The following is a 23,918-nucleotide window of genomic DNA, read 5'->3' as shown; positions in this document are numbered from 1 at the left end:
CCACCCAGCCAGTTCTCAACTCTTCATGCACGCCCCTGCTTAATCCTCTAAACCATCTTGAGATTAGGCTGCTGCTCTCCCGGCACTGATAAGGACCTCAGCAGAGGCTCCAGTCAGCAGACTCTGGCCTCAGCCTCCAAGTTCCCATCTCCTGCCACCCCACGCTGTGCTGAACCTTGAACACAAAGACACTGGTGAGAACACCCCAAGGTCTGGGATTCTGCCAGAACCTTTTCTGGAGTGACCACATCACTCCAGCCAACACTATGAAAGTAATAAGCCCCTTTAATCAAGTATGTCCAGGGCCTGCGTGGGGAGATAACGTGTCACCCAGGCCGGTCTGCCAAGGCTTAATGATTGTCAACAGGCAGTGTTCTCTGTGCCAGACCCAGGCCTCTATCAAACATGCCAAGTAACCACAGGAGAGTCAACTGTAGGCCCCCTCAGGGAACATGGGCTCTTTCCTGCTCCTGCAGTCAGCTCCTACCTCGTAGGCCAAGCCCAGCAGAGGTGCATCTCTCTGTCAGGGACTGGTGGTCAGTGATATCCCATGATGAGGGTGAGGTGCCAGGTCCTCTGACATGGATGGCCAACCTCAGGACACACCTCCTAGCACCAAAGAGCAGCTCTGTTGTGCTAAGGGCCCTACTCCAGATCAGCACACTCCTGACCTCCTGCAAGAAAAGTGGCCAGAAGTAGGCAAGTGGGTGACACAGACACCCGGCAGTGCAAGACAAGGCTGCAGCTGGGCTCAGCGACCACTGGCAAGGACAACAATCCCACTGACAACAGCATCCAAAAGCATAAACCACCCAGGGGTAAATCTGCCTGGAGAGGTAAGAGACTTGTACCCTGAAAATCACAAAACATTGCTCAAGGAAATTAAAGAATACATAAGGAAGTGGAAAGACATCCTATGTTCATGGACTGGAAGACTTCGTGTTGTTAAAGATGCTACCCAAAGCAATTCTCAAATTCAGTACAATTCCTCCCAAAATTCCAATGGTGGCTTGTTGCAGAAACAGAAAAGCACACCCTAAAACTCACAAGGAATCTCAAGGGATCCCAAATAGCCAACAGAAGGCTGAAGAACAAAGTAGAAAGTGTCACATGTTTGCCAATTTTAAAACATACTGCAAAGCTACAGTGATAGAGACAGTGTGGTACTAGCACAAAGACAGACCTGTTGATCAACAGAATAGAATTGAAAGCCCAGACATAAATCCATACATTGATGATCAACTGATTTTCAGCAACGGTGCCAAGATGTTCAGCGGAGCATCAACAGTGCACAACAAGATGGAGACAAGAATGATGGGAGGGTCCCAGCCCACTAGTGCCAGGCGGGCAAGGCCAGTCTCTCAAGCAGGACCACTCCCTGGATCCCCAACCCCCAGCCCCATACCTGCTCTCAAGGGGAGCTCAATAATCACCTTGAATGAATGAATGACTACATGCCTGGAAGACTGGGCGATCAATGAATAACCGAATGAGTAAACAGGAGTTGAAGCCCCAGGGTAACACATGAGACACCAGATTGAACATGATTCCTCAAAAGAAGTTGGGCTCCTCAACACTCACCAACGCATTTCCCTCCTTACATCTCTCTTAGCAACATTTTAAAACTATCATCTTGACTCAATGGGTCATAAAATCCATTTAGGAAGCTGTGACTACCACATTTCTTTATTTTCTTTTTTTTTTTTTTTGTTAGACAGAGACTCTCCTTTGTCACCCAGGAGGGAATACAGTGGTGCAATCATAGCTCACCGCAGCCTCAAACTCCTGGGCTCAAGCGATCCTCCCACCTCAAACACCCCTGCCCCCGCCCCAAGTGGCTGGGACCACAGGTACGCAACACAACACCAGGCTAATTTTATTTTTCGTAGAGATGGGGTCTTGCTATGTTGACCAGGCTGGTCTCAATCCACTGGGCTCAAGCAATCTCCCTGCCTCGGCCTCCCAAAGTACTGAGATTGCCTGGACAGCACGTTTCTTTAATGAAATGAAAGAACAGTAGAGTAGCAAACATCAGCATGCTTGCAGGAAGAGGCCATTTCATAAAACTTTTATTTACGGATATAGGTAAATGCATGCTTGAACTGGGGTTTTTATGAAAATATATTTCTTACCATGGATCCAAAACAAAAAGAGAGTTTAAAAGCTGCTGTCTCAGGCCGGGCACAGTGGCTCATGCCTGTAATCCCAGCACTTTGGGAGGCCAAGGCGGGCGGATCACTTGAGGTCAGGAGTTTGAGACTCACCTGGCCAACATGGTGAAACTCCGTCTCTACTAAAAATACAAAACTTAGCCAGGCGTGGTGGCATATGCCTGTAGTCCAAGCTACTCTGGAGGCTGAGGCATGAAAATCACTTGAACCCAGGAGGCAGAGGTTGCAGTGAGCCAAGATCGCTCCATTGCACTCTAGCCTGGGCGACAGAGCAAGGCTCCATCTCAAAAATACAAAACAACACAAAAATTGCTGCTGTCTCAGTTCAGAGGTTTTTTGACCATTTGTTGGCCCCCTAAGAATCTGATCAAAGTCTCCTACCAAAGTATGTAAAATCAGGCAAAATAGTGCACGCAATTTCTGGGGTTCCCTATTCTCACTTGCCCAATGAGGACATATTATCATACCTACCTCAAATGCCTCATAGCCTTGATAAGACAATCTGCATACAGCACCAAGCCCAGCCCCTGGTCAGTGTGAGATCTTGATATGTGACAGCTGCCACCACTGCAGGGGCAATGAACAGGGAGATGAAGAGGAGGAAGAAGACTGAAAATTCCATGTCTGTCCAGGATCCACCCACCCTCACTCCAAGTTGAAAGATCCCACCTTGGAAACACTCAAAGAATCCCGACTGGAGAAAAACATCTCACCAGCTCTGAGCACTGCCTTTCAGTAACCCGCTATTTTTTTTTTTTTTTTTTTTACCAGTTTTATTAAGACAGAATTCACATTCCATACAATTTGCCCTTTTAAAGTGTGCAATTCGGCCGGGTGCGGTGGCTCACGCCTGTAATCCCAGCACTTTGGGAGGCCAAGGCGGGCGGATCACGGGGTCAGGAGATCGAGACCATCCTGGCCAACATGGTAAAACCCCGTCTCTACTAAAAATACAAAAAATTAGCCGGGCGAGGTGGCGGGCGCCTATAGTCCCAGCTACTCAGGAGGCTGAGCAGGAGAATGGCGTGAACCTGGGAGGCAGAGCTTGCAGTGAGCTGAGATGGCGCCACTGCACTCCAGCCTGGGCGACAGAGCGAGACTCCATCTCAAAAATAAAAATAAAGTGTACAATTCAATGACTGTTAGTATATTCACAGAGTTGTGTAACCATCACCATTGTCAATGTAAGAACATTTTCATCACCCCCAAAAGAACCCCTGTACCCATGAGGGGGTCACAGTACCTTCCCCAGGCTTTGGGAACCACTAATCTTACTCTCTGTCTCTATCAATTTGCCTGTTCTAGATATTCAAATAAATGGATTCACACAGTATTTATCCTTTTGCAAATGGCTTCTGTCACTGAGCATGTTTTCCAGGCTCACCCATGTTGTAGGATGGATCCATCTGTCATTCCTTTTCGTTGCTGAATAGTATTCTATTGTATGCATGGAGCATATTTCGCTTATCCACTCATCAGTTAATGGACATCTGGGTTGGGTCCACTCCATGGCAACCACAGAGTGCCCTGGTAAACCTTAAACAGATACAAGTCTCCTTCGGTAACAACACTCGTTCTCTGGTTCTGATCAAGACAGCTAAGTATTTACGTAAAGGATATTCTTTTTTTTTTTCCAGCAGATCTTCTACACGAGAAAATTAAGAGCTATGACAAAGCAGGGCTCTAGGAAAGAAAAACTAAATAATAATTGTAGAAACGTGTTCTTGCAATGAGGCCCAAGCAAAGAAACAAAATAAAATAGAAACAATGCCCAGCGGCACCCAGTAAGATTGAAATTCTCCGTGCGCTGCTCCAACAAAATTTCAACTCATTAAAATCTCATTATACTAATAATATGTTTTCCAGATAAATTTAACTAAAACACTCCCTTCCCCTAACAAAGTGCAGACATTCTCAGCAGCAGCAGTGCAGGACGTGTGAAGACGTGGGCCAGTTCCCAGGGTAGCCTGTCTTCTCGTCCCATCTCTGCAAATGACTACGGCCAGGACCGCATCACAAGTGACAGCTTACTGGGGAGATGAGCCTCTACAGTTCCGAAGCCTCAGACTCCTCACTTTGGAGTCTTGCTCTATTGTCCAGGCTGGAGTGAAGTGGCTCAATCTCCGCTCACCGCAACCTCCGCCCCGCCCCCGGTTCAAGCGATTCTCCTGCCTCAGTCTTCTGAGCAGCTGGGATTACAGGTACCCACCATGATGCCCAGTTAATTTTTGTATTTTCAGTAGAGACAGGGTTTCGCTCTGTTGGCCAGGCTGGTCTTGGACTCCTGACCTCAGGCAATCCACCCACCTCGGCCTCCCAAAGTGCTGGGATTACAGGTATGAGCCACCATGCCCGGCCTAGATTTTCTTAAGTGAAAGCAATTCTCCCAATATGTCATATGGCCTCATTGTATGTTTATTTTGTCTGCTCACCACCAACCCAGTCCCTGGTCTCTTCTCTTCCCAGACCTCTTCTCCACCTGATGGATAAAGTGGGGGAGTGGCCGTGGTGGCAATAAGAATGGAGATGAGATGCCAATGAGAACAAAGGATGACACCTATGTAGGGGATTTATTTATTTATTTATTTTATTTATTTATTTTTTTCAGGCAGGGTCTCGCTCTGTCACCCAGACTGGAATGCAGTGGTGCAATCTCAACTCACTGCAGCATTAACCTTCCATGCTCAAGCCATCCTCCCCCTCAGCCTCCCTGAGACCACAGGCATGGGCTCAGGGAGGCTGGGACCACAGGCATGGGCCACCACGTCTGGCTATTTTCTCCTATTTTTTGGTAGAGATGGGGTCTCGCTATGTAGCCTAGGCTGGTCTCAGACTCCTGGGCTCAAAATATCCTCCTGCCTTAGCCTCCCAAAGTGCTGAGATTACAGGCATGAACCACTGTGCCTGGCCTGTAGGGCTTTCACTATGTATCAGGGCCAGTCATTTCCTCCAGTACTTCATTATTAAACGTTTCAAACACATAGAAACATGTAAAGACCTTTATTTTATTTTATTTTTTGAGAGGGAGTCTTGCTCTGTCACCCAAGCTGGAGTGCAGTGGCGTGATCCTGGCTCACTGCAACCTCCGCCTCCCGAGTTCAAGTGATTCTCCTGCCTCAGCCTCCCGAGTAGCTGAGATTACAGGCACATGTCACTGTGCTCAGCTAATTTTTTGTATTTTTGTAGAGATGGAGTTTCACCATGTTGGCCAGATTGGTCTCGAACTCCTGACCTCAAGTGATGCACCCGCCTCGGCCTCCCAAAGTGCTGGGATTACAAGTGGGGACCCCCACTCCCAGCCAAGTAAAGTTTAAAGTGAACACTTGTATACCCACAGCCTACAGTCCACCACTCACCTTTTTCTATACTTGTTTGATTCCACATCCATCCATCCCTCTCTCTATCCTGAAATCCATCAGCATTCATTTCCAGTTGCTGCTGGAAATAATTCCCACAAACTTTGGGACTTCAAATGACACAAATTTCTATCTTGTGGTTCCAGATGTCAGGAGTCCAAAATGGGTCTCACTGGCTAAAATCAAGGTGTCAGCAGGGCTGCATTCCTTCTAGAAGCTCCAGGAGAAAATTAATTTCCTGGCTTTTCTGGCTTTTAGAGGCTGCCCACATTCCTTGGCTGCTGGCCCCACATCACTGCAACTTCCACCTCCATCATCACTTATCTCTGACTCTGACCCTCCTGCCTCCCTCTCATAAGGACCCTGGCAATCACACTGGGCCCACCCAAATAATCCAAGCTAATCCCATCTCAAGGTTCTTAACTCAGTCACACCAGCAAATTCCCTTTGATCACATAAGAGAACATATTCTCAGGTTCCAGGTATTGGAACATAGACATTTTTGGGACTATTACTCCGTCTACCATACCATCTTTTTTTAACACATTTCAAAGTAAGTTGCAGACATCAGTACTTTTCCCTCCAAGCACACACATCACTAGAGTTCAGTATTTATCTATAGTTCTTTTATTTCTTTGGAGTTAAAATGTACATGCCATGAAACGCACAAATTTAAAGTGCACACTCAAAGAGTTTTGACAAATTCTGCACCTGTGTATCTCAAACCACTCTCACCATATAGAATATTTTCATAACAACAGAAAATTCCCTCCTGCTCCTCCCCAAGCAACTCCTGCCCACAGCCCCAGGGGCAACCACCATAGATTAGCTTTGTCTGTTGTAGAACATTGTAAAAATGAAATTAGCTGGGCGTAGTGGTACACACCTGTGGTCCTAGTTACTTGGGAGGCTGAGGCAGAAGGATCATTTGAGGCCAGGAGTTCAAGGCTGCAGTGAGCTATGATTGCACCACTGCACTTCAGCCTGGACATCAGAGTGAGATCTCATCTTTGAAAAAAAATGAAATGAAATGAAATCACAGTGTGTACTCTGTTGGTCTGTCTTGGTTTGCTCAGCATAGTGGTTCTGAGAGTCTCAGGTGGTTTCCTGTACCGGCACCTTGTTCCTTCACACTGCCCAGGAGCATTCCATCCTGTCAATTATTGCTGTCCGTGTATCCATTCACCTACTGATGGTCCCCAAGCTGTTTCCAAGTACCAGCTGTTATGAATGAAGCTGCTATGAACATTCCTGTACAAGCCATCTTCTTATAGATTCCTACTTTATTTTTTTAACATTCTTGTACAGTCTTCTTATAAATTCCTTGCTTTTTTTTTTTTTTTTTTTTTGACAGAGTCTCGCTCTGTTGCTTAGGCTGGAGTGCAGTGGCATGATCTCGGCTCCCACTGCAACCTCCACCTCCCGGGTTCAAGCGATTCTCCTGCCTCAGCCTCCTGAGTGGCTGGGATTACAGGCATGCACCATCATGCCCAGCTAATTTTTATATTTTTAGGTTTCACCATGTTGGCCAGACTGGTCTGGAACTCCTGACCTCAGGTGATCCGCCTGCCTTGGCCTCCCAGAGTGCTGGGATTACAGGAGTGAGCCACTGTGTCCGGCCATAGATTCCTACTTCTGTTGAACAAATCTAAGATTTACTGGAATTGCTGGGTCATAGGAAGGATGGTTTTTTGGTTGTAAAAGAAACTACCAAGCTGATTTCCTCAGTGGCGACACCACTGCGCATCCCTCCAGCTCGTGTGAGTAGCAACTGTCCTGTTCTCACCACGTCTTCCAGCCTTTCCCACGGGTCTGCAGGGTCTTCCCCGTGCTTCTCATGTGCATTTCCCAGGTGGCTGGTGATGGGGAACACTTTTCCAGATGCATATTGGCTATTTGTCAATCTTCTTTGGTGACATGTCTGTTCAAACCTTTTATCTATCTACTCTTCTACTGCGTTGGCTGTGGGTTTTTCTTTGTTTGTTTGTTTGTTTGAGACAAAGTCTCGTTCTGTCACCCAGGCTGCAGGGCAGTGGCATGATCTTGGCTCACTGCAAGCTCTGCCTCCGGGGTTCGCGCCATTCTCCTGCCTCAGCCTCCGAGTAGCTGGGACTACGGTACAGGCGCCTGCCACCACGCCTGGCTAATTTTTTTTGTATATTTAGTAGAGATGGGGTTTCACCGTGTTAGCCAAGATGGTCTCAATCTCCTGACCTCGTGATCCGCCCGCCTCGGCCTCCCAAAGTGCTGGAATTACAGGCGTGAGCCACTGCATCTGGCCGGCTGTGTTTTTATTCTTGAGTTGCAGGAGTTCTTTCCGTCTCCTGGACCCCAGTCTTTTATCAAACATGTGTTTTGCAAACATTTCCTCCCACTCAATGGCTCGACCAGGTCCAGCCTTTTTGTTTTTTCTTTTTTGGTTTTTGAGACGGAGTCTCACTCTGTCACCCAGGCTAGAGTGCAGTGGTGCGATCTCAGCTCACTGCAACCTCCGCCTCCCAGGTTCAAGAGATTCTCCTGCCTCAGCCTCCCGAGTAGCTGGGATTACAGGAGCACTCCATCACGACCAGCTAATTTTTGTATTTTTTAGTAGAGGTGGGGTTTTGCCATGTTGGCCAAACTGGTCTCGAACTCCTGGCTTCAAGTGATCTACCTGCCTCAGCCTTCCAAAGTGCTGGGATTACAGGTGTGAGCCACCGTGCCCAGCCCCAGGTCCAGTTTTAAGTACATTTCCTTTAATAACTCACTCAATTCTCTAATGACCCTATGAGTTAAGTATGCTTTACAGAAGAAGAAACTGAGGCACAGGGTGGGGAAGTACCCTCCCCAGGGTCACAGCTCCAGGGCCCAGAAAGATCAGTTCAAGCCCATGCAGTTTGGCCTCAAGAGCAGTCACCCTAACCACTACACCAGACTGCCTCTTGCTTGCTGGGCAAATACACAAAGATCACTGTAAATGGTCATCACTATCTCCCAGTGAAATGGGAATACACCACACCCCAGGAAGACAGGAACCGCGCCAAAATCTGAAACGGAATGCAGGGACATGATGGTGCCAGTGGGCAAAGAGGAGCCCCCACCCTGCTGGAGGCGCGACATTTAAGTCAACAGGGCAGAGAGTTGCCAGAGCAGAGAGAACAGCGGGCGTGAGGGCTTTGAGCCAAGGAAGATCATGGGACCTACAGAAAGTGAACGAAGACCCCGTGGCCAGGCCAAGGGAGAAGAGCTGGGAGCTGGAGCTGCGCCGGGCTGGGCTGGACTGGAGAGGCGCTAGGTGGCTGGCGAGTATCTGGACTTGGTCCTGGAGCAGCATGAAGACACTAGAGTTCTATCTTCTTTCTATAAACACCAACAAGTTCATTCAGCACAAAAAGGATCTAATTTGTCTCCTCTAGCGCATCTTCCTAACACTGGGGCTGAGTGCAGCCTAAATGCCAGGAATGATATCAGCTTACTAGGAGCCAGCTAGGAAGATGACTCCCATCTGAATCATTCTTCCAGTTTAGCGGGTCAGTGGCAATGAAGAGCCACATCACCCGGAGTTAAATCTCACCTGCTGGCAGGATGACCTCGAGCCTCTCTGAGCCTGTGTTTGCCCATCTGCAAAATGGGAATAACCACATAATACTGACTTCCCAGCTTGGTGTGAGTAGTAAACAAGGGAATAACGCAGGAAGCATCTAGCACAGCGCCTGGGACATCAGCAGGACCCGAGTCTTAGCCACAGTGTGATTATTATAGACTCCATTCTGATCTGTTTTCATTTTTTTGAGACAGGGTCTCAGTCCATCACCCAGGCTGGAGTGAAGTGGTGCCATCTCAGCTCACCACAACCTCCACCTCCCAGGCTCAAGCGATCCTCCCACCTCAGCCTCCCGAGTAGCTGGGACTACAAGCACAAGCCACCATGTCTGGCTAATTTTTGTATTTTTGGTAGAGACAAGGTTTCACCATGTTGGCCAGGCTGGGACTACAGGCAGGTGCCACCATGCTCAGCTGTTTTTTCTTTTTTTGTTGTTGTTTTGTTTTGTTTTGTAGAGACAAGGTCTCACTATATTGCTCAGACTAGTCTCAAACTCCTGGGTTCAAGCGATCCTCCTGCCTTGGCCTCCCAAAGTACTGGGATTATAAGCATTTGTTTTTGTTTTTAATCTTCTTTTAACTTTTACCCTCACTTCTCAGATTATCTTTATTATTATTATTTTGATACAGGGACTCACTCTGCGACACAGCTGGAGTGCAATGGTGCAATCATGGTTCACTGCAGCCTTGATCTCCTGGGCTCAAGCGAGCCTCTCACCTCAGCCTCCCAAGTAGCTGGGCCCGATTTTTTTTTTTAATTTTTAATAAAAATAGGTTATCTCTATGTTGCCCAGGCTGGTCTTGAATTCCTGAGCTCAAGTGATCCTCCCATCTCAGCCTCCCAGAGTACTGGGATTATGGGCATGAGCCACCACACTCCTTCTATTAAACTTATATATATCAAGAATAAACTCATTTAGATTTTACTTTGAAAGACATTACAGTTGACTCTTGAAAAACACAGGTTTGAATTATATGAGTCCACTTATATATAGATTTTTTCCAATAAACAGATTGGAAAATTTTTTGGAGATTTGTGACAATTTGAAAAAACCGCAAACCACGTAGCCCAGAAATATTTTTAAAAATTAAGAAAAAGTTAGATACATGACAAATGCATAAAATATATGTAGATACTAGTCTATTTTATTTGCCACCATAAAATACATATAAATCTACTATAAAAAGTTAAAATGTATCAAAACTTACACACACACAAACACAGACTGTGTTCACAGTTGAGAGAAAGGTAAACAAATATAAAGATGCAGTACCTATGTATTTATTTTATTGTACTTATTTTTATTTTTTTCTTTTTTGTTTTTTTGAGACAGAGTCTCATTCTGTCACCCAGGCTGGAGTGCAGTGGCGTGATTTTGGCTCACTGCAACCTCTGCCTCCTGGGTTCAAGTGATTCTCCTGCCTCAGCCTCCCGAGTAGCTGCAACTACAGGTGCCCACCACCATATCTGGCTAATTTTTATCTTTTTAGTAGAGGCAAGGTTTCACTATGTGGGCCGCGCTGGTGTCGAACTCCTGACCTTAAGTGATCCACCCGCCTCGACTTCCCAAAGTGCTGGGATTACAGGCGTGAGGCACCACGCCCGGCCAAGATGCAGTATTTAATAATAACTGCATACAATTAACTGCAGTCCATACCACACCACTGTAATAGTAGCCACCTCCTGTTGCTATTGCATTGCTTAAAACATTGCATTGTTTAGAATATTACTTGATGTTATCTCCACTTGAGCAGTTCACCGCTCCAGTAAATTGCATATCATAGTAAAAAAAAAAAAAAAAAAAAGGATCTCTTTGGGTTCTCACATATTTTTCATCATGTTTAGTGCAATACCGTAAACCTGGAATAACACCATGGGACCCACACAGAGAGCCACTTGTGATGCTGGAAGTGCTCCCAAGAAGCAGAAAAAAGCCTTGACGGCCGCGCACAGTGGCTCACACTTGTAATCCCAGCACTTTGGGAGGCGGAGGCGGGTGGATCACAAGGTCAGGAGATCGAGACCATCCTGGCTAATACAGTGAAACCCCATTTCTACTAAAAATACAAAAAAAATTAGCTGGGCATGGTGGCACACGCCTGTAATCCCAGCTACTCGGGAGGCTAAGGCAGGAGAATCGCTTGAACCCGGGAGGTGGAGGCTGCAGTGAGCCGAGATCACACCACTGCACTCCAGCCTGGGCAACACAGCCAGGCTCCATCTCAAATTAAAAAAGAAAAAGAAAAGAAAAAAAGAAAAGCCTGACATTCCAAGAAGCTGAATAGCTTGAGATGTTGTATGATAGGGTGAGGTCTGCAGCGGCAGTTGCCGGCCATTTCAGAGCATTCATCTTGTAAACACACGTTGTAAACGTGTGGCGTCGATAAACACAGCACAGGACTACAAATGCATTTTCTCTTCCTTATGATTTTCCTAATAACATTTTCTTTCCTCAGGCTCACTTTATAGTAAGAATACAGTACATAATGCATAGAACATACAAAATGTTGTTAATTGTTTACGTTATCAGCGAGGCTTCCAGTCAACAGCAGGCTATCAGCAGTTAAGTTTTGTGGGAGTCAAAAGTTACACATGGTGGCCGGGCGCAGTGGCTCAGGCCTGTAACCCCAGCACTTTGGGAGGCCGAGGCGGGAGGATCACCTGAGGTCAGGAGTTTGAGACCAGCCTGGCCAACATGGTGAAACCCTGTCTCTACTAATAATACAAAAATTAGCTGGGCGTGGTGGTGCATGCCTGTAATCCCAGATACTCAGGAAGCTGAGGCAGGAGAATCACTTGAACCTGGGAGGCAGTGGTTGCAGCGAGCCGAGATCACACCACTGCACTCCAGCCTAGGTGACAAGAGCGAAACTCCGTCTCAAAACACAAAAAAAACGTTACACGTGGATTTCCGACTGCATGGGGGGTCAGTGCCTCTTAACCCCTGTGCAGCTCAAAATCAATTCTATTAATTTTGAAACAAAAAGAAAAAAGACAGGGATGAAGACACTTCAAATTAAGCTTTGGGCCAGATGTTTCTTAAGAGCTGGCCATGGTGGTGTGCACCTGTTGTCTCAGCTACTCGGGAGGCTAAGGCAGAAGGATCCCTTGAGGCCAGGAGTTCAAGGCTACAGTGTCTGATGATCTGGCCTGTGAACAGCCACTGCACTCCAGCCTGGGCAACACAGCAAGACCCCCATCTCAAACATATATATATATATGTATAAAGGCCCCCATCTCAAATATATGTATGTATAAAGACCCCATCTCAAATATACATATGCATAAAGACCCCCATCTCAAACATATATATGTATAAAGACCCCCATCTCAAATATATATGTACAAAGACCCCCATCTCAAACATATATATGTATAAAGACCCCCATCTCAAATATATATATGTATAACGATCCCCATCTCAAATATATATATGTATAAAGATCCCCATCTCAAACATCTATATATGTATAAAGACCACCATCTCAAACATATATATGTATAAAGACCCCCATCTCAAATATATATATATGCATAAAGACCCCCATCTCAAACATATATATGTATAAAGACCACCATCTCAAACATATATATGTATAAAGACCCCATCTCAAATATATATTCATAAAGAATATATGTATAAAGAATATATATATTCTTTATAATATAATTATAATTATAATATAATTGCTATTGCAGTAAAAGAATGCAGACACAATGCAATCAATTCTAGAAGTATTCTTTATATTCTTTATAGATATATTCTTTATATATTCTTTATATATTTTTATTTGTATACTCATATATATATATATATTCCATTTATAGCAAAAATAAATTCTGAACACCATATGTGCATGAGGCCATGCCCCAGACCTCCCCCTTTCTCCAGCCTTGTCAGGGGCACTCTATCTACATGTGTAAAGTGGGGCCTGGTCACTTCTAGTTCCCTGGAGTCTGGAGTAACTTGAGAAGCAGAAAACAAGGGCAGACAGGGCTCTGCTGAGACAGCTGCTTCCGGGAGTGTCTGGATTTGAGCAAGCAACGCACGCAGGCCCTAGGTGTGCTAAAATTTTCACCCCCTCTTTAACTTTTTAATAGCTTAACATTCAAGGCTAGATTCTGTGAAATTGTAATTTTTCAAATGAAAACAAGTATAATAATGCATGACTTTGTAAGAGAACGAGCAAAGAAATTCCTAATATGGCGTCGCTTGGGGAAATCAGCATTACTGACTGACTGTGGGTAGCTGGCAGGTAAAGGTTCAAAGGCCAAAACCAAGCTCATCATTTCAAATGGCAAAGCTTAAAGGAGCATGCCTCCAACTACTAACAGGCAAGCATAAAGAACTCCCACTCAGAGACTGCCAAATGTTCTCTGATGCCATAGGCTGGTGAGGAAGGCAAGAATGCCTCCTGGTGCCCATCTGAGTTGCCCTCACATTCTGAGTACAAGGAATTCCAGCTCGGAAACACCTGCTTCTCCGCACACGCAAAGCGGGTTACTCAGCCAAGTATACCTCAAAAGAGTATTGGGGGCTGGGAGTGGTGGCTCATGCCTGTAATCCTGGCACTTTCGGAGGCCGAGGCGGGTGGGTCAGTTGAGGTCAGGAGTTTGAGACCAGCCTGGCCAACATGATGAAATCCTGTCTTTACTAAAAATATAAAAAATTGGCTGGATGTGCTCGCTTGAACCCAGAAGGTAGAGGTTGCAGTGAGCCGAGATCATGCCACTGCAGTCCAGCCTAGGCAACAGAGCAGGACTCTGTCTCAAAAAAAAAAAAAAAAAAAAAAAAAAAAAAAAATCTAGTATTGGGGATGCTTCCTAGTCATAGATGGCAAGGGGAAGAGTTAAGATACCAACATTCTCATTGCAATATCTTAAAGGATTTGCACAACTTTTGTTACCAACAGCCAACTAGCTGTTGCGTGACACTCAATGGGAACAAAGCAGCCAGTGATGCTGAAATGAGCCAGCACTAGAGCTGGAAAAGGCTTCATTTCTGGGGATGAGGGATGACAGCCACACAGCTACTAACCCTCCAAACACACTGCTAGTCTGGTTGACTGGTCGCAGCATTCTTTTTCCCTAAGCCCAGACTCAGCCGAAGAATCCTTCTCAACACAGGGTTAGGCAGTCGTCCTAAACTGAGCTGACGCGCCACTTCCGCTTTACCACATCCCAGCTCTGGAGTCTGGAGTCTGTGTCAGTGCCTCCAGTCATCCACATTCATCCATAACAAATTCTGATTGAGCGCTCACTCAATTGCTGATAAGGCTTCACTTCCTCACAGGACAAGTGCTGCTTTGCTCCACAAGGGACCACAAGGAAGAGAGGCTTAGAGAGAAGCAGCAACACAAGGAGGCTGCACCACCCCGCCGGGCATTCTCTGAACCAGGGCAAACTCAGCAGCTCAGAAACGCAGAGCTGGGATCTGCCCACACTTTCCCATATCAGAAATGGTGACATGGGCCCCCAAGCGTTAACACACATAGCCTCAAAGGGTGTGTTCAGTCCCCACAGCCCAGACACTCTTAGTCAGAACGTCAGAGGAGGTAAAAGACTCCGCTGGTTTCCCAGGGCTGATCAAGTTACTCCCCAGGTGCCGGGAGCCCTCGAGACCGGACAAGACCAAAACTGCCACTCATTCCATCTTTTCTTGTAACCAGGGGGAAGGCTCTCATTTGAATATGTCAGCCAGAGGTATCACAATGATGCAAAGCCACAGAACACTTCTAGGATTGATTGCACTGTGTCTGCATTCTTTTATCAAGACAGCAATTAGTATGGAGAAGCAGATTACCACCACTGAGCCAACATATGCTTATAATGTCCTCCAAAGCTTATTAACTGGCTTTGCAGCCTCTATGTGATGTAATAAATAGCAAATACATTAGGAGATAAACCAATTTGTCACCTGAAACCTAAAGTGTAACATGTACAGCTAAGGCAGAGACACTTTGGTAGGGTGTATCTTTCACGTGATGGAACCACGTATTTGAAAAGAAGAAAATGACTAGGTGAAGGTGCCTCCCCTGTGCCAACCACAGCAGGGAGGAATCAGTCCAACGGAGCACTTAAAATCCACATTCGCAGCAGGGATGAACCCACTTACATCCAATAAACACCCCTTAATTATTCTGACGACTGCACAGGGAGCGCGAGGGTAAGCAACTTCAGGATGTGCAATCAATAGTAATTCCACAGCGGTGGGGCAGGAATCAAGGCAGAGCCCCTTTGATGAGTGTGGGGTTGCCAAGGTGATCTGACTCTGCTGGGAGGTTTGTAACCAACGTGCTGGGAGAATCACTGAGAACCTGCCCTTCCTCCCCAAGCCCTGAAAGGCAGGGAAGAGTCATCACTTGTGGCCAAGCAGTGCCTTTACCTTTTCTACAGAAGCAGAGTTTCCGAGAGCTCTTAATAGGCCTTCAAGAAAAAAAAAAAAAAAAAAACCCACATGGTACAGGTCGACTTTGCTGTCCCAGACAACAGAATGCATGGGCAGAACATACAATGAGAAATGTAGGGTTTAAAGATTAGAGTCAGAATAATAATCAAAGGAAATGTAGCTGAGCCACCCACTTCCTCTCAGCTCAAGAGAAAAGAGGCCCTCACTGGAAAATGGTCTCCAGGGAGTTCCACCCACCTTCCCGAGGAGTGTCTCCCGTGCAGGCGCTGGGCAGCGTCACGGTGACCTCACTGTGCCTTTCCTTCTCAGACCAACAGCTATCCATCCCCCAACGGAGGCAGCCTCTGCTCGAAGGAGGTCTGGATTTAGAGAAAGGGGTGTGGAACTGTCTTTCTCTTCGTTGGCAGGGTCTGTAAAGAGCCTCACGACACAACAGCTCCAAATAGGACCTCCGCCATCCCCTCTTCCCCATAGAAACCACAGTGACCATGGCCCTGGTCCCTCACCTGCCTACATCCCCCAACTTCGGACCAGACACTCCCTCTTTGCATTGGCTAGGAGGCCCGCTGGCCTTCCCGACACGTCACAGCCACCGTTCTACCAGCCCTGACACCATCAGAGGGGTCACGTGAGCACAGAGGGCCTAGAAATGAGGAGTCTGAAAAATCGTCCAAAAGAAACCACACTCCCTGCAAATCCTTGCCCACCCCTCCCACAAACAAGGATCTGGGTCCTCTTTCATTTGTGAAGGTCAGCATCAGAGGGGCTGGAGTCGGCTAGAAAGCAGCGTGGAAATCACAGACACGCCTGCATCCACCCACGCCGCCTCCTCGGGGCATGGCCTCTGCCCCACGCCACATTCCTGCCTGTCTGCCTGCCTCCCCGCCGTTCCCCCATTCTTCCATCCCCACTCCCTAAAGCCCCACTGAAATCGGCCACCCCTGCCAAACCCCAGCACAGGTTCCAAGCTCCTGCGCTTGCAGGACACCAGGGCTGCTCACCTCTCAGGTCCCCAATCAGGGTTGGCCACAGCCCACAGGCTACAATGTGGCTCAGCCACTGGGAGCCTTCCTGGGGGTCTCCTCAGGGGCCCCTTCCCCGTTGCTGGGCTGATTTCCAGCCATCCTAGACACTCAGCCAGGACCACTTCCTCCAGGGAGGCCCAAAACCCCAAGTCTGGGTGGTAAGACTCCCACGGATCAGTCCCCGCATCTGCCTGCCCCTCAAACCATCCTGAGTGGGACCTGAGCCACAGCTCATCTCCCTTCACTGGTCCGTCTTAGTGTTTGGGGTCAACCCAACGTCTACATAACTGATGGCCCTGTGTAAAAGATGGACACCCTGAAGGAAATTATCAGTTGCTGGTTTAGGGCCTTGAGCTTTCTCTCCTGAAGGTTATTTAAAGTCCACAAAGAAACTTAATACTTTCAACCTTCAGTTCAATGTCGCAGCTACCTAGTGATTTCTATCTTTTTTTTTTCTCTCTCTCTCTTTTTGAGACGGAGTCTCACTCTGTCGCCCAGGCTGGAGTGCAACGGCATGATCTCAGCTCACTCCTCCCGGGTTCAAGCGATTCTCCTGCCTCAGCCTCCTGAGTATCTGGGATTACAGGCATGCACCACCATGCCCGGCTAATTTTTGCATTTTTAGTAGAGATGGGGTTTCACCATGTTGGCCAGGCTGGTCTCAAACTCCTGACCTCAGGTGATCTGCCCACTTCAGCATCCCAAAGTGCTGGGATTACAGGCATGAGACACAGCGCCCGGCTAATTTTTGTATTTTTAGTAGAGACACGGTTTCCCCATGTTGGCCAGGCCAGTCTCAAACTCCTGGCCTCAGGTGATCCACCTGCCTCAGCCTCCCAAAGTGCTGGGATTATGTGTCTGGCCTAGTGATTTCTTTAGACCTAGTTGATGAGGTCTCAATATCTTGCTCATTAATCACTATTTCTACATCAAATGCTTAGAAGATATCAGGATCAAGAGAAGGGAAAGACAAGCCGCTGGCTGGGGGAGGAAATATTTGCAAAACACATGACTTGTATCCAAAATATACGAAGAACTCTTCCAACTCAACAGTAAGGAAACAAACAAGCAGATTTAAAAATAGGTCAAGGCCGGGCACTGTGGCTCACGCGTGTAATCCCAGCACTCTGGGAGGCTGAGGCAGGTGGATCTCCTGAGCCCAGGAGTTTGAGACCAGCCTGGGCAACATAGTGAGACCCCATCTCTACAAAAAATACAAAAATTAGCTGGGCATGGTGGTATGTGCCTGTAGTCCCAACTACTCCAGAGGCTGAGGCATGAGGATCACTTGAGCCCCAGGAGGTTGAGACTGCAGTGAGCCAGGATTGTGCCACTGCACTCCAGCCTGGGCTACAGTGAGACACTGTCTCAAAAAAAAAAACATAAAAATAAATAAAATACAAATGAGCCAATGACCTTAACAGACACTTCACCGAAGAAGATACACAGATGGCAAATAAACATCTGAAGAGATGCTCCACTTCATACATCATCAGGGAAATGCAAATTGAAACAGCAACGAGACGCCACGATACACCTATCAGAGCTCCAAAATCCAGAACACTGACACCGCCAAATGCTGGCGAGGGTGTGGAGCGGCAGGAACTCTCGTTTGCCGCCGGCGAATAAAAGTGGCACAGCCGCCTTGGAAGAGAGTTTGGTGGTTTCTTCCAAAACGAGACGCGCTCTTACCATACGATCCAGCCATCGAGCTCAAATGAAGTAAAACCTTATCTACACACAAAAACCCACACGCGGATGTACACAGCAGCTTTATTCATAACTGCCAAAACTTGGAAGCAACCAAGATGTCCTTCAGCAGGTGAACGGATCAACAAACTGGCACATTCAGACAACAGAATATTATTCCGTCTAAAAAGGAATGAGCCACCAAGCCATGAGAAGACATGGAAGGGCCTTCAATGTATATGACTGAGTGGAAGAAGCCAATCTGGAAGCGCTACTGTATGCTGTATGATCACAACTATATGATAGTCTAGAAAAGGCAAAAACATGGATATAGTAAAAAAACAGACAAACCAAAAAAATGATCCGTGGTTGCCAGGGGTTTGGAGAAGTGGAGGGATACACAGGCAACAGAGACAGGATTCTGGGGTCGGTGACACTCCTCCAGAGGTGACTGTAATGGTGGGTCCATGTCATTCTACATCCATCCAGAACCACAGAATGTCCAACGGCAAGAGCGATCCCGAATGTAAACTATGAGCTTGCGGAGACAATGATGTCTCAATGTTGGCTCACGATTCTACCACACAGCCTGGGGGCACTGACGGAGGTGAGAAGGGATAGGTGGGGACACTTTGTATTCTTTGCTGGATTTCACTGTAAACCTGAAACTGCTTTTAAAATATACATAAATATATTTGTGAATACACACACACACACACACACACATATATATCTGATACAGAGTCTTGCTCTGTTGCCCAGGCTGTAGTGCAGTGACGCAATCTTGGTTCACTGCAACCTCCGCCTCCCATATTCAAGCGATTCTCCTGCCTCAGCCTCCCACGTAGCTGGGATTACAGGTGCGTGCCACCACGCCCAGCTAATTTTTGGAATTTTAGTAGACATGGGGTTTCACCATGTTGACCAGGCTGGTCTCAAACTCCCGACCTCAGGTGATCCACCCACCTCGGCCTCCCAGAGTGCTGGGATTACAGGCATGAGCCACCTCGCCTGGCCCACACATATTTTTTTAAGGTAATCAGGGGATAGAAACTTCCTGAATGTGTTGCTCATAAAAGAGGGACAGAACCTCCAGACTGGCTGCTCTGGCCCCACTGGCTTCAGCTCTCTCTGAGAAACCTGACCCTGGCCACTGGGCAGTGGCACTTGAGGTCCAGGGCCTAGCACAGCACAGAACAGGCCTCTTGTGGCAAATGTGTGGAGCACTCCACCCGACCTCTTCCACGCAGGGCCTCGCTGGCCGGGGCGGGCCATCTGCCTCTGAAGATTTCCAGCAGCAGCTGGGCTGTCCCCGACCCCTGTCCTGGCCCACAGGACCTGCGGAGCCTCCCATCCCATGGGCACAGTGGGGAACCCTGTGTGCTGTTGGGGGGTCTTCCCTCCACACGGGCTCCTCTAAGCCCCAGTAAAGCTGAACCCAGATTTGAAACACACTGTCCTTTCACGTCCCCAGAGCTTCTGTGGGGAGCCCTGGGGGTTTCCGGCGTTCCTTTCCATTTTGCGAATGCCTACAGTTAATCACAGTTCCCTTTTCTGACCCGGGCTAGCACGTGACACACCTCCCGTGGCGCATCAGCCTTAATCACGCCCGCTGTGAAGCTCATTCTCAGACACTTCCTGCACCGCTTCCTCCAAACCCCAGGGCCCCACATTTCCTAACCCCCTCTCCTCTGGAACAGGCCAGGTCACTCATCCCAACCATCCCTCTCAAAAGTCCCTCTGTGCCTTGTCACACCCCTGCCTGAAGCTGGAACCTCACCGATGAACCCGCCCCCTCCCCCAGCTTCCCCCTCCTCCCTTACAGTCCTCAACTCAGGAACACAACGGAGCCACATCCGCTCTCCCGAATCCACCCTCAACTTTCTAACAAAGGAGGAAATGAAGCCGATGGTGCAGCAGGCAGGGTCGTGGAAACCTCCCAAGCACCCAGTCACTCTCTGGTAGGTAACCAAGCATAGCGCTGATGGCCCAAAGTCAGGGTCAGGGGCTTCTCTCACCCTGGAGTGGCCAGAAGCACATGTTGCCAAGGCAAACGGGCTTGCAGAATTACCAGCAACTCTCAATTATTCAAGACCTCATTATTCAGTCTTCCTGGCTCCTCTACTTCCCAGGAGACCACACAGAAGCCGCTAACCCCTTCCCAATCCAGCCTGTCCCTCAATTCCTGCGCCTGAATCCAAGGAGGGTTTGTGGCCCTCTGTTTGCCAGGCACCCCAACCCTGAGAACCCAGGCAGGGCACCCAGCTCACCCCCAGCAAAAGCAGCATCAGCAGTGCCCGGCGTCCTGCTCCTCCTCCTGCCTCCGCCCCCGTTCTACTCAGCACAGGATGCTTCCCACTACTGGAATTCTTGGTGCATTTGAATTAAACCAGGCTGGGCCTGAATTTTCTAGGCACACATCAATTCATACAGGCAAGGAGGAGAAGCACTGTGTACTCTGGAATTTGGGCCCCGTCCACTACTTTGGGTGTGTGTTCTTCCTATTCCGAGAGCGTAAACGGCACCTAAAAAAAGCTGTAATAGCCCAGAATATTCCGGTTCCTTGCCGTTCTATGAAAGACTTTCCTCTGGTTCCTTCTGGCTTCCACTCAAGTGTCCCCTCCTCAGAGGCCTCCCCTGGCTCTGATCGCCCTGTTCTATGTGCTCTGGGGCATGTCATCACAGCGCCACTTGTCTTATTCACTCCTTGTTCCACGAAAGCAAGCACCCCGTCCCCACTCTTTTCTTCCTAGGGTCGGAGCAGCACCTGGCCCATGGCAGGCGCACCACAGCCTGCGGGCTGAATTGTGAGGGGAGTGTCACTTGCGTCTATAATTGTTGCAAGCCATAAAGAGGAACCGAAATGATTTCTGGTGAGGGTGCTGATGACTGCATAGAAGAACAGCAGGGATGACAGAGAGAAGGGTGACAGCCACTAATCATGTCATTTGGAAGAGGTGACAAACACCGACTAATACAAGCCACAGTGGGTCGTCCAGTGTAAGGCTTGAGAGAAGAGTGGCCTCTCCACCAGGAGACCCACTGAAGGGGACAAGACCCTGCCCTCCTGGAACAGGATCACGGGTGGGAAGACACGCATCCCCTGGGGGCACAGGCATCCCTGGGAGAAAATGGCTGGGGAACCAAGCGTTCCCTGCACCGTACACAAAACCTGGGGAGCAGGTGCATGGGGGCACACACAGGCCTAGAGGCAAATCTGTCACATGTGTTCCCAGAGCACACACACCCCTAGGAATACAAAAGTCCCAGGGAAGAAATGAATGGGGGACCTGCATCCCGGGGTACACTAATCCCTGGAGGCACAGGAAGAGTTCCCAGGGATATGTCAGGCCCAGGTGGTTTAAGAAAACCGTACTGCATATCCACTAAGGGAGGGTTCCTTCCCGGGTACCCACCTGAGGCCGGCCTTTCTCCATCTGCCCTTCCACAGCAGCTCTTCACCTCCATTCTTTGTAAGCTCCCCACACCTCTCACCAATCTGAAATCTCACTATGGGGCACGGTCCCGGGGGCAGAACCTCCCCACCCAAGCAGAAAATTCAAGAATGTATCTCCCAAGAGGCCCTGGGCAAGCGGTACACTTGAAGACATCAGACTATCCCCTGCAACTCTAATTCTTTAAAACGTACGAAGTTGCTAGTGTTTCGTGAGCACACGCCATAAAAACTTCAAAAAAAAATTTTTTTTTTAAATGCGATCTCTGCAACCCTTGCTCGCAGGCCTCCCAGGCCTCAGACCTGCAAGCCCCGAATCCCGCACCCTGCAGGGCGCCCGCACAACAACCAGTAGCGGGTCCCACAGGCCGTGCCTGCCCAGCGTGCCCTGCACACGTGAGTGTCACTGCTCATGGAATGAACGGTCACCCCGCGGGCTGTCGATGCCGCTTGCCCAGGGAAGAGCTAAACACCCGGCGGCCGGAGCAGGCGCGGGCCCCGCACGGTGGCCCGAGGTCCCCGCCGCGCAGGCGCCCGCACGCGCGTTTGGCAGACTCCTGAGGCCACCGCGGCCCCACGCGCCAGGTCACGGCCGGTGCTTACGGGTCCTGGGTCAAAGGCCTGGCCTATCCCGAAGGTCGCGCAGCCGCGGGGGCGGGAGGGGGCGGCCTCGTGGAGCGCTGGGGGCCCAGGGCGGGCGCGGCCCGGCAGGTCCCCAGGGGGTCGGCGGGCGCGGGAGCGCACTCACCCTCGCGCGCCCTCCGCTTCCTGGCCAGGGTGCCGCCCAGCTTGCCCAGGAACGACTCGTCCTTCTTCATCCTGCGGGGCCGCGGGGTGGGCGAGCGCGGCGCGGAGGACATGGGCCGCGCGTGGGGCCGGCGGCTGGCGCAGCGCGTGTGGAGCCGCCCGGTCGCCCCGGGGAGTGGCCGAGGGCGCGGCCCCACCCCACCGCCGGTCCCCGCCCCGCTCCCGCCCCCGCCCCTGGCCTGGAGCGCGGCCCCGGCGGCCCGGATGCCCGAGGCCTGCTGGTCCCAGGCGGAGCCGTCCCCGTCCCGCGCCGCCGCTCACGCTCAGACAAGGGGTGTGGGGCCACCCCGGGAGCGGCGCAGCCTTTTCCCCACGCTTTGGAGCCCTGGGCTCTGCTCGGCTCCGCTAGTGGTGCCGGATCCAGGGGGCAGCGCGGCAGACACCATTGCCACATGGGTGCGGCCTCAGGACGTCCTGAAAGTCGGAGAGAATCAAGTCACACGAACGTGGCCGGTCTGTTGTAGAGCTTCTGCCAAGAGCCAGTCCCAGGGCAGGGGAAGCCCTTCTGAACTGGGAATTGTCCCTACCCACGGGGAGCTTAGAGGATGGAGGGCGATGCGGGGGACAGGTCATTGGCCTGACCTCCAAGGGGGGCTCCAGGAGTTGTTTCTGGAAGAGGCGACGGGGAGGCCCCAGGAAATGGCTTGCAGGCCGGTACCATGAGGTCAGCAGAAAAGCAGGCCCTGGGGACAGGGTGGGGTGCCAGGGACGGGGAGAGGAGGAGAGGCAGGCCTCGCAGGTGTTGGAAGCAGAGGAAAAGGCTTCATCCCGAGGGAGGCCAAGCAAGGCTGTTTTGTTTTGTTTTGTTTTGTTTTGTTTTGTTTTGTTTTGTTTTGTTTTGTTTTGTTTTGCTTTAAGATGGAGTCTTGCTCTGTTGCCCAGGCTAGAGTGCAGTGGCACAATCTCGGCTCGCTGCAACCTCCACCTCTTGGGTTCAAGCGATTCTCCTGTCTCAGCCTCCTGAGTAGCTGGGATTACAGGTGTAATCCCAATTTAGTAGATTACAGGTGTGAGCCACCATGCCCAGCCTAGATATCCAGGCAGGGCTTTGAGCTGTGATGTCACAGGCGTTGCCTCTGGCTGATGGCTGCTCAGCAGGTGCTGGAGATGGAGAAGGCACAGGCAGGGGGACGGTGACTTAGGAGAGAAGCAAACAGATTTCTGAGATGCTCACAGCCAGAAGCCCCAGTCTTGAAGAAGTATTAGGAGTAGGCCAGGTGCAGTGGCTCACACCTGTAATCCCAACATTTTGGGAGGCCAAAGCAGGCAGATCACCTGAGGTCAGGAGTTCAAGACCAGCCTGGCCAACATGGTGAAACCCCATCTCTACTAAAAATACAAAAATGAGCGGGGCATGGTGGTGGGCACCTCTAATCCCTGCTACTTAGGAGGCTGAGACACGAGGATCACTTGAACCCAGGAGG

At 49.4% G+C, this 23,918-nt stretch overlaps 1 protein-coding gene across 5 annotated transcripts in view; it reads right to left on the bottom strand.

Moving 5' to 3' along the window:
- The window catches only part of LOC105464308 (parvin beta), a 138,927-nt gene extending 116,334 nt beyond the window's left edge, over positions 1-22,593 (bottom strand). For 3 of the 5 annotated variants that reach the window (XR_976769.3, XM_011712087.3, XM_071080724.1), the window contains exon 1: positions 22,436-22,593. Coding sequence is in view for 3 of the 5 variants with exons in the window: in XM_011712087.3 (XP_011710389.1) it covers positions 22,436-22,547 (112 nt within the window). In the remaining 2 variants the exon portion in view is untranslated. Of the gene's footprint in view, positions 1-20,503; positions 20,526-21,649; positions 21,800-22,435 lie in introns of those variants that run through there. The other 2 variants (XM_011712088.3, XM_011712090.3) reach the window with 2 other exon arrangements.
- Positions 22,594-23,918: the final 1,325 nt, after the last annotated feature.

The sequence above is a fragment of the Macaca nemestrina genome, chromosome 15, assembly GCF_043159975.1.
Source record: "Macaca nemestrina isolate mMacNem1 chromosome 15, mMacNem.hap1, whole genome shotgun sequence".
Classification (NCBI taxonomy): Eukaryota; Metazoa; Chordata; class Mammalia; order Primates; family Cercopithecidae; genus Macaca; species Macaca nemestrina.
The sequence above is the reverse complement of the archived record's forward strand: the minus strand, read 5'-3'. Positions and strand labels throughout refer to the sequence as shown.